The sequence below is a fragment of the Lynx canadensis genome, chromosome A3 (genome assembly GCF_007474595.2).
Source record: "Lynx canadensis isolate LIC74 chromosome A3, mLynCan4.pri.v2, whole genome shotgun sequence".
In the NCBI taxonomy this organism is placed as follows: Eukaryota; Metazoa; Chordata; class Mammalia; order Carnivora; family Felidae; genus Lynx; species Lynx canadensis.
The window spans coordinates 128,217,747-128,230,354 of NC_044305.1; the positions used below are offsets into that span (position 1 = coordinate 128,217,747).

The window sequence follows — 12,608 nt, forward strand, 5'->3', positions numbered from 1 at the left end:
TCAAACTCTGTGATCCAAAAAAGAAAGGTGCTTTTTCCTCCATTTCCATTTTAAATCCTTCCTTCCATCCATCCATCCATCCATCCATCCATCCCAGGGAAGAATTCTCCACCCAATGCTTGAGGTCAGAGGAATGGGGCTCTCTGAGATATGGATTGAAGAGGCAGAGTTTGGGGATTGGCAGCCCCACTAGAATTACATGACTTGAGTGAAGGGAGAGCAATTGAAACAATTATCCAAAAGCTAAAAGCTGGGCAGACGTTCTGGAGAAGAGTATGACGGTTCCTCGACAAACTAAAAATAGAACTACCCTACTATCCAGCAATTGCATTATTAGGTATTTACCTCAATGATACAAAAATACAGATTCAAAGGGGTACATGCACCCCAATGTATATAGCAGTATATAGCAGCATTATCAATAATAGCCAAACTATGGAGAGAGACTAAATGTCCATTGACTGATGAATGGATAAAGAGGAGGTGATACACACACACACACACACACACACACACACACACAATGGAATATTATATTACTCGGCGATCAAAAAGAATGAAATCTTGCTATTTGCAACAATGTGGGTGGAGCTAGAATGTATTATATGCTAAATGAAAAGAGTCAATCAGAGAAAGACAAATACCACATGATTTCACTCATATGCGGAATTTAAGAAACAAAACATATGGGAAGAGGGGTAAGAGGAGGAAGGGAAACTAACAAGAGACTCTTAAAGGTGGAGAACAAAATGAGGTTTGATGGAGGGAGGAGGGAGAAGGATGGGCTAGATGGGTGACGGGGATTAAGAAGGGCACTTGTTATGATGAGCACTGGGTGTTGAATGTAAATAATGAACCACTGAATTCTACTCCTGAAACCAATACCATACCATAGGTTAACTAAAATTAAAAAAAAAAAAAGAATGGTCGCTGTCACTACATCAGTCACACTAAGAGAATCAGGAAAAGAGTCTTGCTGTACTTATGAAATACACACACCCTCTTCACTCTATCACAACTCTCTTGCTCTAAATTAGTGCGCCCATCCTCTTAGTTTGCCCAGGACAGTCCTGTTTCATGCCTATTTTCCTAATAGAATTATTAAAATCATATCTTTTCATTCTCAAAGTGTCTCAGTTTGGACAACTAACCAGTTACTGAAAATCAATTAGCAATTCGGCTTGAGCCCTCCATCTGTCTTAAATCATCCTGATCCTTAGACTCAGCTGAACTTTGATTTGAACTTTGATCACTTCTCTGCCTTTCCTGTCCACCCCAGTGTCCGATGCTCTACACTTGGAGCTCTTCTCAGGACATACAGGACATAGTCTTTCCATTTTCTTTCCTTTTAGTGGTCACCTCACCTTCTCTTTCCTGGGCTTTTCCAGATATTAAATAGTGATGAAGAGGGCTTCATAACCTGCCTATCTATCTGCTCAGAGCATCTCTGGGAGTGGAATTTCCCCTCTGGAAATTGCTCCGAGTTAAATGTACAGTCAAATAATGTAGTTTCAGCCCATGCTCTTTGTTTCTTCAGAATAGAGGCTTGCATGGATCACTTAGGCATGGCCTTATGTTTCCTGTTCTGTTGTATAAGCTCGGGCAAGTGGGGTCGGGGTGACGATGGATAATGCAATTAATACAGTGCGATGATGCCAAAAGAAACACATTTTCTTGGTGATATGTTTGCACTTGTTCTCTTCACACACCAGCTGAGAAGGAAGCACCTGTGTCAGCTTGGCCAGGAGCCCCCTGGCTGCTTGTGTGCTTGATCAGGTGGAGGTCATGAAGGGCATGGATGAAACAGAAAGCAATCTCATTCTCTGTCCAAAATACTCGGATTAGATAGGGAGGAGTGGATAGCCCTGGTGCGCAGACTTGGGAGAGGGCAGGACCGAGGCCGTGCAAGTTCAGGGACCACCCTCACTGTGTGTTCTGAATAAATGGAGCTCCTACCCCTTTGTATTCTATTGCATACAACATCTGCATGCACATGTCTGGTGTCTGCTGCTCTGAAGAAAAGTACTTAGGGGGAAACAACATATAAAAAAAGGTTTGGGGGGAAGTTTTTCATTTATTCAACAAGTAATATGTATTTTGTCTTGCGCTCTGTGCCAGGTGCTGTTAATATATTCTGGGGGATGTGGCAGGGATGTATATAGTGTGTGTGAGATGATAGAAAATACATGTATTGATCTCTGCCCCTGGTTCCTAGCACAGAGCTCCTAACATCCTTATAATTTCTTAAATGATAATACTAGGAGTATCTCTTGTTCTAATATTTGTCTTTCACTCTGTCCCTAATCCAGGGCTCCTAAAACTTTGTAAATTCCTAAGTGATAAGAGCACGAGGAGTGTCTTTTGTTCTAACGAAAGTAAGTCTGAGTGGGCCCCTGGATGACTCCTCAATGGCAGCTGGTCACGAGAAAGACCAAGCTATGATTAGAAACTTGGAATTTTCGGCCCCATCCTCCATTCTTCAGAGAGAGGAGAGGAGCCGGAAATTGAATCGAATTAATAATTGATCATGCCTCATGAGGAAACCTCTATAAAAATCTCAGTAGTCAGGGGATTGGAGAGTTTCCAGGCTGATGAATACAACCACACTGGGGGGGGGGGTGGTGATGTATCCCAACTCCAGGGAACAGAAGCTCCTGCACTCAGAACCCTCTGAGATCTCGCCCTATGTGTCTCTTCATCTGGCTGTTCATCTGTATCCTTTATCATATGCTTTAACAATCTGGTAAACCGAGGTGTTTTCCTGAGTTCTGGGAATTGCTCTAGCAAATTAATTGGACCTGAGGTGGGGGAGGTGTCTTTGGAATCTCTGATCTACAGCTGGTTGGTCAGAAGCACAAGTGATAAGGTGCTCCAATGGCATAATTGGTTAGCATGCAGTACTTACACAGAAGCACAGGTGATACCTTGGGCTTGCAACTGGCATCTGAAGTGTATGTTTGGGAGTGTGTGTGTGTGTGTGTGTGTGTGTGTGTGTGTGTGTGTTGGACAGGGGTAAGTCTTGTGAGATTGAGCCCTTAACCCGTGGAATCTGATTCTATCTCTGGTTTGATAGTGTTGAATTCTTGGAGACTTTGCTGGTCTGAGAATTGCTTGATGGTGTGGGGAAAAACCTCTGCACATTTAGTAACCAGAAGTGTTGTGTGTGAGTAGGAGGCTCGCAGGGAAGACACACGTAGTAGGGAAGAACTGGATTTTCCCTACACAAGTGAAAAGCTGAGTTTTTTCCATTTTAACATCTGTATGCATATAGTAGTGCACTCTGTTATGGCGGAGTCTACATTTTAGTGAATGGGGACAGACAATAAATACAATAAAACATACAGTATATAGCGTTTTGGGTGATAAGTGTTACGGAAAAAAGCAGAGAAGGTTAAGGGAGATCTACAGTTCAGAGCAGGTGGTTGCAAATTTAAAAACAAGCAATCAGAATAGGCTTCAGAGATAAGGTGACATATGAGCAAAAACTTAGAAATAAGGGAGAGACACAGACAAATATCTGGGAGAAAACCTTCTAAATAGAGGGGAGAGCCCATGTAAAGTCCCTGAAGGGGAAATGTGCCTGGCGTGTTCAGAAGGAGTAAGGCCCCTGTGGCTGAAGGTGGTGGGAGGAGGGGGGAGGAGCAGGAGAGGAGATGAGAGGCAAGGGGAGCTGGTAGGTGAAATAGGGCAGGCTTTAAGGTCATTTAACTTGGAAATAAATGGGAGGCCTAGGCTTCCCAGCTGAGGCTTTTAATTGCATTATTGCCTAACGCATCTTGATGGATATTGTGCAATTTAATTCCTGCAGGAAATGTTCAGTATTTGTATTTCTTTTGAATGTGAGACAGGCTAATTCCTTGCACACTGTACATTCATTAGGTTTACAATAAGCTCTGCTTTCAAGTACAGGGCTTTCCACATAGAGGCACTTGTTAAATGAATAAATGAACAAATGAGGCTGGCATTTTAGCTCCCTCCAAGTAGGTTCTCAATGTATTATTGCCAGTTTCTTGCCTCCATGCCCTTTTCTCACTTGGGCTCTATTCAGCTGCCTGTGCTCTTTCAACTGTATATTTTTCTGCCTGTCTTTGCCCATCCCATTTCCGCTTGCTTGAGACGCTCTCCCCAAACCTTCTTAATTCTGCCTAATATTAAAGACCCAGGACAAGCTCCACTTCCTCCGGGAAGCCGCTCCAGACTCTCTGAACTTTGTTGCCTTTTCTGAGCTCCTATAGCATTACTCGTCTGACAGCAATCATTGGCTTAGTATCTACCGAGTTGCATCATTTTTGGTGTTTATTAAAAAAAAACAGTTTGCACTCTTTCTATGCATTTGTCAACAAATACACGAATGAATGTTAGCATCTTAGGGAGATACTTTCACCATTTTTGTTTTATAGAAGCTGGCTGGATACGAGGGGCTCAGACTTGGCGCATCTGACGCAGATTAATAAACAAGCAGTGCACCGGGACCAGGACCTAAATCGTACTCCAGACAAGCCAAAGTCACCGTCCTTCCTATTCATTAAAGGGTTAATCTAGCACTTCCTTTCCACGCCCAGCTCCACGCCCAGCTAACTCCACCCCTCCCAGGGAGTCTTAAGCAGCCGCGGTGCAGGAAGCTTGTCCTTGGCGGGATGCCGTAGTGGCCCTGTCCCGGTGGCTCAGTTGCCCCGCGAACATGGCGGCCTCCGAGTCAGCGCCGGCGGTGAATCCAGGCACCGCGGAGGCTGAGGAGGAGACGATTCTCTATGACTTGTTGGTCAACACCGAGTGGCCCTCGGAGACAGAAGTGCAGGTGAACCAGGCCCCTCCAGAGCTGCGGCCAGCATGGCGCGGACGCTGTCCGGGCAGAGCCACGTAAACTAGAGCCACGTAGGGGAGTGGAGCTGGGTGGGAGGGGGAGCAAGGTTCCGCCGCTTGTACCGTCGCCTTGGCAACGGCACCGCGGGCTAGCTGGGGTCTGGTTCCGCTAAAGCAGGGGTACCTGAGATCCCTCCTGGGCTCCCAATTCTGTTGTCGGGATAGAACCTCGGGCTCTGGGTCTCAGTTTCATTGTATTTGGAGGGGAGGCACAGCGTTGGGACTCCAGGGTCCTTCTGCTGTCTGGACTCTGGGTGGTCCTTTCAGGAAGGCGAGGCAGGAGCTGACCAGGGCTGAGCCTCATCTGCAGCGGGAGAACTTTCTAGGACCCTACAGTCATCTCAGCAGCTGGAGGGCCGCCACTGAAACCTTTACTCCTTGGGGCTGAATTGCGCCCATTCTTGTGTACTTCAGTAAAGAAGCATTTAGTGTGCTTGTATGTCCGTCCGTGTCCCAAATACCGTGTTGGGCGCTGGGCATAGGAAGGTGAATAACTTTTATGGTGCCTGCAGTCTAGACTGGGGCTAGTCCAGTAAACATTTTTCATCACTTAGCGTAATTGCGCTGTGCTGGTGGTGTGAACAGAATGCTGCCAGAGGGAAAAGTGAGGAGGTGCTGATCCGCAGTTAGGTTTCCTGCTAAAGAAGGGGTTCTAGAGGTTGGTAACCTGCACTGGACCTTAGGGTCTGCGGTCATTCCGTAGAGAGGGGCCTCTCAGCGCAAGGTGAATAGTAGGGGCCAGGAACCCACATTTATTCAACACATTTTTTGAGTGCCTAACTTGTGCCAGTCATTGTTTTCGACTCACAGGATGCAGCAAGGGCCAAAAGGACTTTTATTAAAATCAGGCAGTCCCACCATATGAATTCTTTTTTCACATCTTTCCTGGGTGTTTCTTTACTGGAGAAACTACTCATTTTCCTATAAAGTTTGTAGTTTTTCTTTAACCTCCTTCCCCCTTGCAGTTTCTGCTTGTCTTGAATAATGTATTTTTTAGGCTGGCAGAGATCTGCATACATACTACTGTTTTTCGAGTACAGTATTTACTTAGTTTATGTTTGTCTTGAACAAAGTGAATATTGTAGGTCCTGCAGCTAGGATGTTGTTGCTGCTGCTGTTGGTTGAACAAATACTGGTTTTCACTGCGTAGCACCCGCTGGTTAATTACAGGAATGTTTCAGAGTGCTTAACATTTTAAATTGATTAAAAAAAGAAGCACAGTATCAGCTTACATTGAAACCTCGGAGCACTTTTTTTTTTTTTGGTTCTATTGATTTCAGCTGTCTAACTTCAAGCTCTTGGAAGGGCAATTGCATCGGATTCATCTTTATAACCCTCCCCGGGACCAAATTGTGTCTTAACTGCAAAGCGGATAATCAGTTCATGTTTGTGGAATGGAATCGTTTTTCTGTGCTTTTAAGACCTATCTGTCTGCCCTTACTGCTCCTTCCTTAACAGTACATGAGTGCGTTTTATTCATTATTTGTTGCTTCTGCGATTGTTCACCCTACTCGGTTTAGTCTACACTTAAGGAACTATTTAATACAGCAATTGGATATCAGTGTGTTAGTGGGATTTCCTCTGTGGGTCTACAACAAATAATAAGCTTGCCTCCAAGATACGAGTTTATTAATCCGTATGACCACTTTTCAAGCAAAACTTATTTTAGGCCACTGTAACCCACCCAAATAGCCTGTGCTGCACTGGCAACTAGTATGGTCTTGGGCTGGTGTTTTGCTGTTTGGTGTTTGAGGGGCACTTGGGTGGCTCAGTTGGTTAAAGGTCCGACTTCAGCTCAGGTCATGATCTTGCAGTCTGGGTTTGAGCCCTTCATCGGGCTCTGTGCTGACGAGTCAGAGCCTGGAGCCTGGCGCCTGCTTGAGATTCTGTGTTTCCCTCGCTCTCTGCCCTTCCCCCACTCATGCTCTGTCTCTGTCTTTCAAAAATGTATACATGTTAAAGAAAAATTAATTACGTGATGTTTGGTATTTGACTTTCCATCTTGAATCTTTGTATTCCCTAGCAAAGTTTGTGCTGACAAATGCCTATAACTCCACTGTGCTCAGTTTTGCTCCCACCGTTTTCAGTCCTGCTTTCCCTTCTTTTGTCTCTGAATAGTAGTTTTTAAATACTGGTAGCTGTACCCTGTACTGAGCATTAGCAAAAGAATATAATTTTACATGTTGTGTAAGTATCACAAGGAAATTCTCAAATGTAATACATTTTTCTTTCCAATTGCAGTCTAGAGGCAACCGAAAACATGGTGCATCCTTTATCATCACCAAAGCAATTAGAGGTAATGTAGCTTATTTATTTTTCTCTATATAATGATAAGAGCAGATAATTTTTTTCCCATTTCATTTGTAACTTTATTGTTTTTGAAACTTTAGGAGTTTTAAAAATGTTCTTTAGACTTATAACAGAAAGCCTGATAAAAGTGAATAGCATACATGTTACCTGAATTTAATTTTTTATATGTATGCATATTATGTATGATATATGGGTATATAGGTGTATATGCCGATATATGTGTGCATACACACATTTTTAATGCAGTTGAGAGCTAAAATATGGCTTAACTTTAACCATTATGAATGTATTCTAGAAGAAATGAAGAAAATGAAATCCAGTATGGGTCCCAGAGAGTCTAGACATTGCAAGTGAAAAGGCAATGACCAGCTGTTTTAAGTGGTTTACACGATATTTCTGCTACATCTGGCCAGAGTTCTTCAGATTAAATATTTTATCAACCAGAGCATTCATGTAACTGCTGACAGAGTTTACATATATATACGAGCTCACGGTATCAGAGCAAGTCTTCAGCACTTGTTGCTAAGCTCGTGCTATGGGGACTTTATGTACATTTATTGATACAGTCCTTTACCAGACCAGCAAGGTAGGTACTGTTATGACTTCGTGTTTTTAGATGAGGAAACTTGCCCAGGATTATTCATTTGGAATTTGACTGCATGTCTTTCTGCCTCCCAAGCTCATCCTCATAATGCTGGTGAATTTGAGCTACTTACACAGAGAAGATTCAGTTTCAAAGGAGTCGAGTACTTGAAATTAACTATTTTATCTCCTGATAAAGATTATTTTCTGATACAAGTGCTAGCATATTCAGTTTTCATTGTGACTAATGTTTTGAAATTTTGAAAATTTAGAAAATGTACCCAGGTGATAAAATTCATTAGAGAAATTTAGAGAATATGGAAAACCACAAACTTAAATGAACAATTTCTCATTTTACCACCCAGAGAAAACCTGTTGCCCTTCAGATCTTTTTTCATTGATACACATCTACATGTTCACACACACATACACGTTTTATTTTATTTCAATTTTTTTAATGTTTATTTATTTTGAGAAAGGGGGTGTGTGTAAGCAGTGGAGAGACAGAGCGAGAGAGAGAGAGAGAGACAGAGAGAGAGAGAGAGAGAGGGAAGCCCAAGCAGATTCCACAGTGTCTGCACAGAGCCTGATGTGGGGCTCGATCTCACAAACTGAGATCATGACCTGAGCCGAAATCCAGAGTCGGACGCTCAACTGACTGAGCGACTCAGGTGCTGCCACACATACACATTTTGATAGGATCATATAAAACATTACTTGTCAATAGGATAGTTAGCCTTAAAAATAAAACTGTCAGTTATTTTACCAGTAAAAATGGGTTTATTCAGGAATAACAGAATTGCAATTCAGGACATGCAAGTTACAGCAAAACTACAGCCAAGTTCAACAGAGGAGGGGAACGTTATTTTCTGGAGGAGGAAGTAGTCGTGAGGAGTTGTTTTGAACTAAAAAGCCATTGGAGAAAAGAGTTCTGGGTGATGATGGTTTCTCATGGCCCGAATTGCAGAGGTAGTCGATTTCTTACTGGCGATGTGACAGTACAGCTCTTCCTTGTTGGGGCCTGTAACAGGATATTTTCTTGTTGATGACTCTTCTGTTGAGGTCTGATGCTTCTTCTTGTAGTTAATGTCAAGTGGTACTGCTCTCCCTTCTGGCCTCCTGACTCGACTTAAGTGAGGTGTCCCTTTATTTTCAGTGTGTTAGAGATTTGTGTCTGCTTGACTTCTGCATTTTAGATATTATTTTTTAAAATCTTTGCTACAAAATATAATAGTATCTTAATTTTTGTACAAATATTTTGGTTTTAAAGGGTGGTTACTGTGACTTCTACTGTATGGTTTTATTAAAGCCTGTTCGGTGAAATTTATATCTCAAACCACCTTTACTTTTTTATACTGTTAGAAAATCCTTCAAAGTTTTGAGTAACAAAACTTGGGCCTTAATATAAAAAAGTACAGGGGCGCCTGGGTGGCGCAGTCGGTTAAGCGCCCGACTTCAGCCAGGTCACGATCTCGCGGTCCGTGAGTTCGAGCCCCGCGTCGGGCTCTGGGCTGATGGCTCGGAGCCTGGGGCCTGTTTCCGATTCTGTGTCTCCCTCTCTCTCTGCCCCTCCCCTGTTCATGCTCTGTCTCTCTCTGTCCCAAAAATAAATAAACGTTGAAAAAAAAAAAAAAATTTTTAAAAAAAAAAAGTACATGATCTTATAAAAGTTACAGTGCATATTAGATTATATTCCCTTATTTTAAGAATTTTGTTCTACATATTTTGTAATGACTCAGCAGTATATTTTAGGTTTATTGTCGATGAAGCTATTTTGAAAGTGATTCCTAAAGAATAGCTGATTCATATTTGGTTTTGCTATTTTTATTACAGATCGTTTATTATTTTTACGCCAATACATCTGGTACAGGTGAGTGTCGCTTCAGAGAATAGTATGAATGTCAAATACAAATATTATCTTATTTATGATTTGAGTTTTCATAATTGAATCCCAGATTGTGATACAGATGCTGACATTCCGGTGAATAAAATAGACCTTCTGAAACATTTGATATAGTGACAAGGTAGCTCAGTTGACTTAGGGTAATTTTTGTTCCTTAGTCCTTATTAAGAATATCTCAGGATGACTTCTGCTTTCTCTGAGTATTCTCAGCCTTATCTTGAATGCCCACATGATGAGTCTGTAGCTTGGGGATCTTTTTAAGAACAATTTTGTTTTTTACTGGATCAACAACTCTTGTGATCAGTATTCAGTTGCTGTGCATGGGGGGGCAGGGGGTCCTTTATGTTTCTGTTCTTGGGGACTTTTTAGTTCTTTTTAGTGTTAAGGATGTTTTAGGAATGGTGCAAATTTTCAGCCTTAAAAGAAACAAATGATCATTCTGACAAATGATACAGGTCTGCTCTTAGATAGGTATATAGGGATTGTTTTATAGATTTATTTAACACAGATTTTTTTTTTCCTTAAGGACATTTAATCTTAAACTCTCCAGAGATAATAGAGACCTTTAGCTCTTCTCTAGGATTAGCTCTGATGTTTTTATGCTTTGTGTGTGTGTGTGTAAATTTAATCTTGTTTTTTAGGGGCTGTGGAGTATGATAGGGTAAAGAGATGAGAGTGGAGGGAGGGGCAAGGATGGGAGAGGAGTTTAGAAGTAGGCTATTTTTTCCTGAGCTCACTGGGTGATCTAGCTTGCTAGTCCTGAACATCTTTGGGAAGTGTGGGCAGAAAATATCCAGTATAGGCCAGTGCACCTTGAAGTGATTGTCTAATCTTCCGGAGGATATGTTTTGTTACTTTCATAAGTAACGTGAAGTTAACTGAAAAAAGTTCAGTTTTTGCTCTTTCAGTTTATGGTAGTTAAAACTAAAGGTTTTGGGGCCAGTATTTGTTTCAAGTGGCTTTTTCTTTTAAAGTTTTTTTTTTTCTCTTTTAAGTATGAAATATTACAAACAGAATTATAGATACTGTAAATTATAACAGGTTTATTATATTATCTACTTGTGTAGGCACATATGCCTCCATGTGATTTAGGCAGTTGTTTGCTCCAGATAGCCTTCTCTCTCTTTGTGCAAAATGTTACAACTTGAGGTGCCCCCACCCCTCACTTCCCTTGGAGAGGATGGATATTCTTCTCTTCCATCTGTTGATGCTATCACTCACATGCGTGTTTCCTATCTTTGTTATGGTATTTCTGTAACTACCATGGTATTAAATATTTTGTGTTTTAGAAATGAATGCAAGTACACTGAACATATAGTACTGATATATATGTATATATATATTTTTAACTGGTTTTAAAGTTTATTTATTTTGAGAGAGAGCGAGAGAGTGTGTGCGAGTGGGGGAGGGACAGAGAGACAAGTATAGAGAGGATCCCAAGTGGGTTCTAAGCCACCAGGAGCCCCATTACTGACATATTTTATTTATTTATCTAAAACAAGTATTGTCATTTTATTTTGTTTTTTAAAATTTTTTTTTGAGAGAAGGCACAAGTGAGTGAGGGGCAGAGAGAGAGAGAATGAGTAGAGCGAGAGAGAAAAGTGGCTTGAGCTCATCCCATGTGGGATTTGAACTCACAAACCATGAGATCATGACCTGAGCAGAAGTCAGATGTTTAAAGACTGAGCCACACAGGCGCCCACTGATATATTTTAATTACAGATCTTTTTAGCCTCCTTTTTTTGTTTTCTATTTTACACAATTTTTGTTTTGTTCTTTTTCTTTTTTTTTCTTTCACTAGCTTGTTTTCTTTATTCTTTTCCACCTATTGTCTTGACTTCCTCCTGTGTCACTCTTGCTTTGTTGTATCTGCTCACGCACCCACGGTGGATCCTTCCCTCCTGTCTTTTGTGAATGATGTTAGTGTGAGCTTCTGCTTAGCTACTCTTGCACCACTTGAGTGAATTTGACATTGCAGTCTGATCTTGCATGTAGTAAAGGCTTGGGGTTTTGTTTTTTCACAGGGGAGTTCATTCCCATGCCCCCACAGACCAAATTCTAGACTGAGATGAGCTTCTAGAACACCCTCCCTCCCTCCCCCGGGGCCCTGGGAGGCTCCGGTGACGTGCAGTCTCTGATGGGTGCTGGCCTTCGCAGGAGTCTCCCTTCCAACTCCTGTTCTTCCTGTGCCCCGCGGCTCATTTTCTGTCCCAGGTGTTCCCTCCTGATTTCATACCTGTAGCCAATTCTAACTTTAAGTTCCCTTTTCATTTCTAGTGCTTGGAGATTTCTCTTTCTTTCTTAAGAAATTTGTTACCGTTGAGTCAGAATTTCTAGGCAAGCATAGAAGGAAAGGTTTCTTACAAGCTCACCTCTGCTATGTTACTGGCATCCTCCATAACCTTTCCTTAGAAAGCTTGTAACATTTATACTTTTGAATATACCACCATGTTTTTCTGGAAAAAGAGTTATGTACCTGGTCAGAAGTTTCAGATAAGCAATTAGTAACTTTGGGTTTTAGGTTTGCCCATATTCGAATTTTATATTTTAGTGGAAAAAAAAATCCTCTCTTGTTATATAGATCTGTATGCTTTTTATAACATTTATCTACTTATATGTATTTTTTCTGATTAGATTTTAAGTTGGTTAATGTGTTGTTTCAGCCCTGTGCCTTTTTTGCTCCCTGATGGACTGGTTCGCTTGGTTAATAAACAGATACATTGGCATTTGGTACTTGCAAGGTAAGGTATTAAAAATTGATACAGTTTTCTTTAGTGGGGTTAGCACTTCAGTTTCGTTATGGATATTGGGGTCCTTTTGTCTTGCATTCTTGTTTGTTTTTTATTGTATATAAATTCCTTTTACATATTATTTGTTACATATTATTTGTGTCTCTTCAATGAATTCCACTGTATTGAATCACTTTGTGCACACTTTGGTACCTTTTATG

General features: G+C 41.4%; 1 protein-coding gene across 2 annotated transcripts in view; it reads left to right on the forward strand.

Annotated features, from left to right (window-relative positions):
- The first annotated feature begins 4,646 nt into the window (after positions 1-4,646).
- Positions 4,647-12,608, forward strand: part of NBAS (NBAS subunit of NRZ tethering complex) — a 333,519-nt gene continuing 325,557 nt past the window's right edge. For both annotated transcript variants that reach the window (XM_030311617.1, XM_030311618.1), the window contains exons 1-4: positions 4,647-4,798; positions 7,105-7,159; positions 9,589-9,625; positions 12,322-12,399. In XM_030311617.1, the coding sequence (XP_030167477.1) occupies positions 4,682-4,798; positions 7,105-7,159; positions 9,589-9,625; positions 12,322-12,399 (287 nt within the window). In that variant the 5' untranslated portion in view covers positions 4,647-4,681. The remainder of the gene's footprint in view (positions 4,799-7,104; positions 7,160-9,588; positions 9,626-12,321; positions 12,400-12,608) is intronic.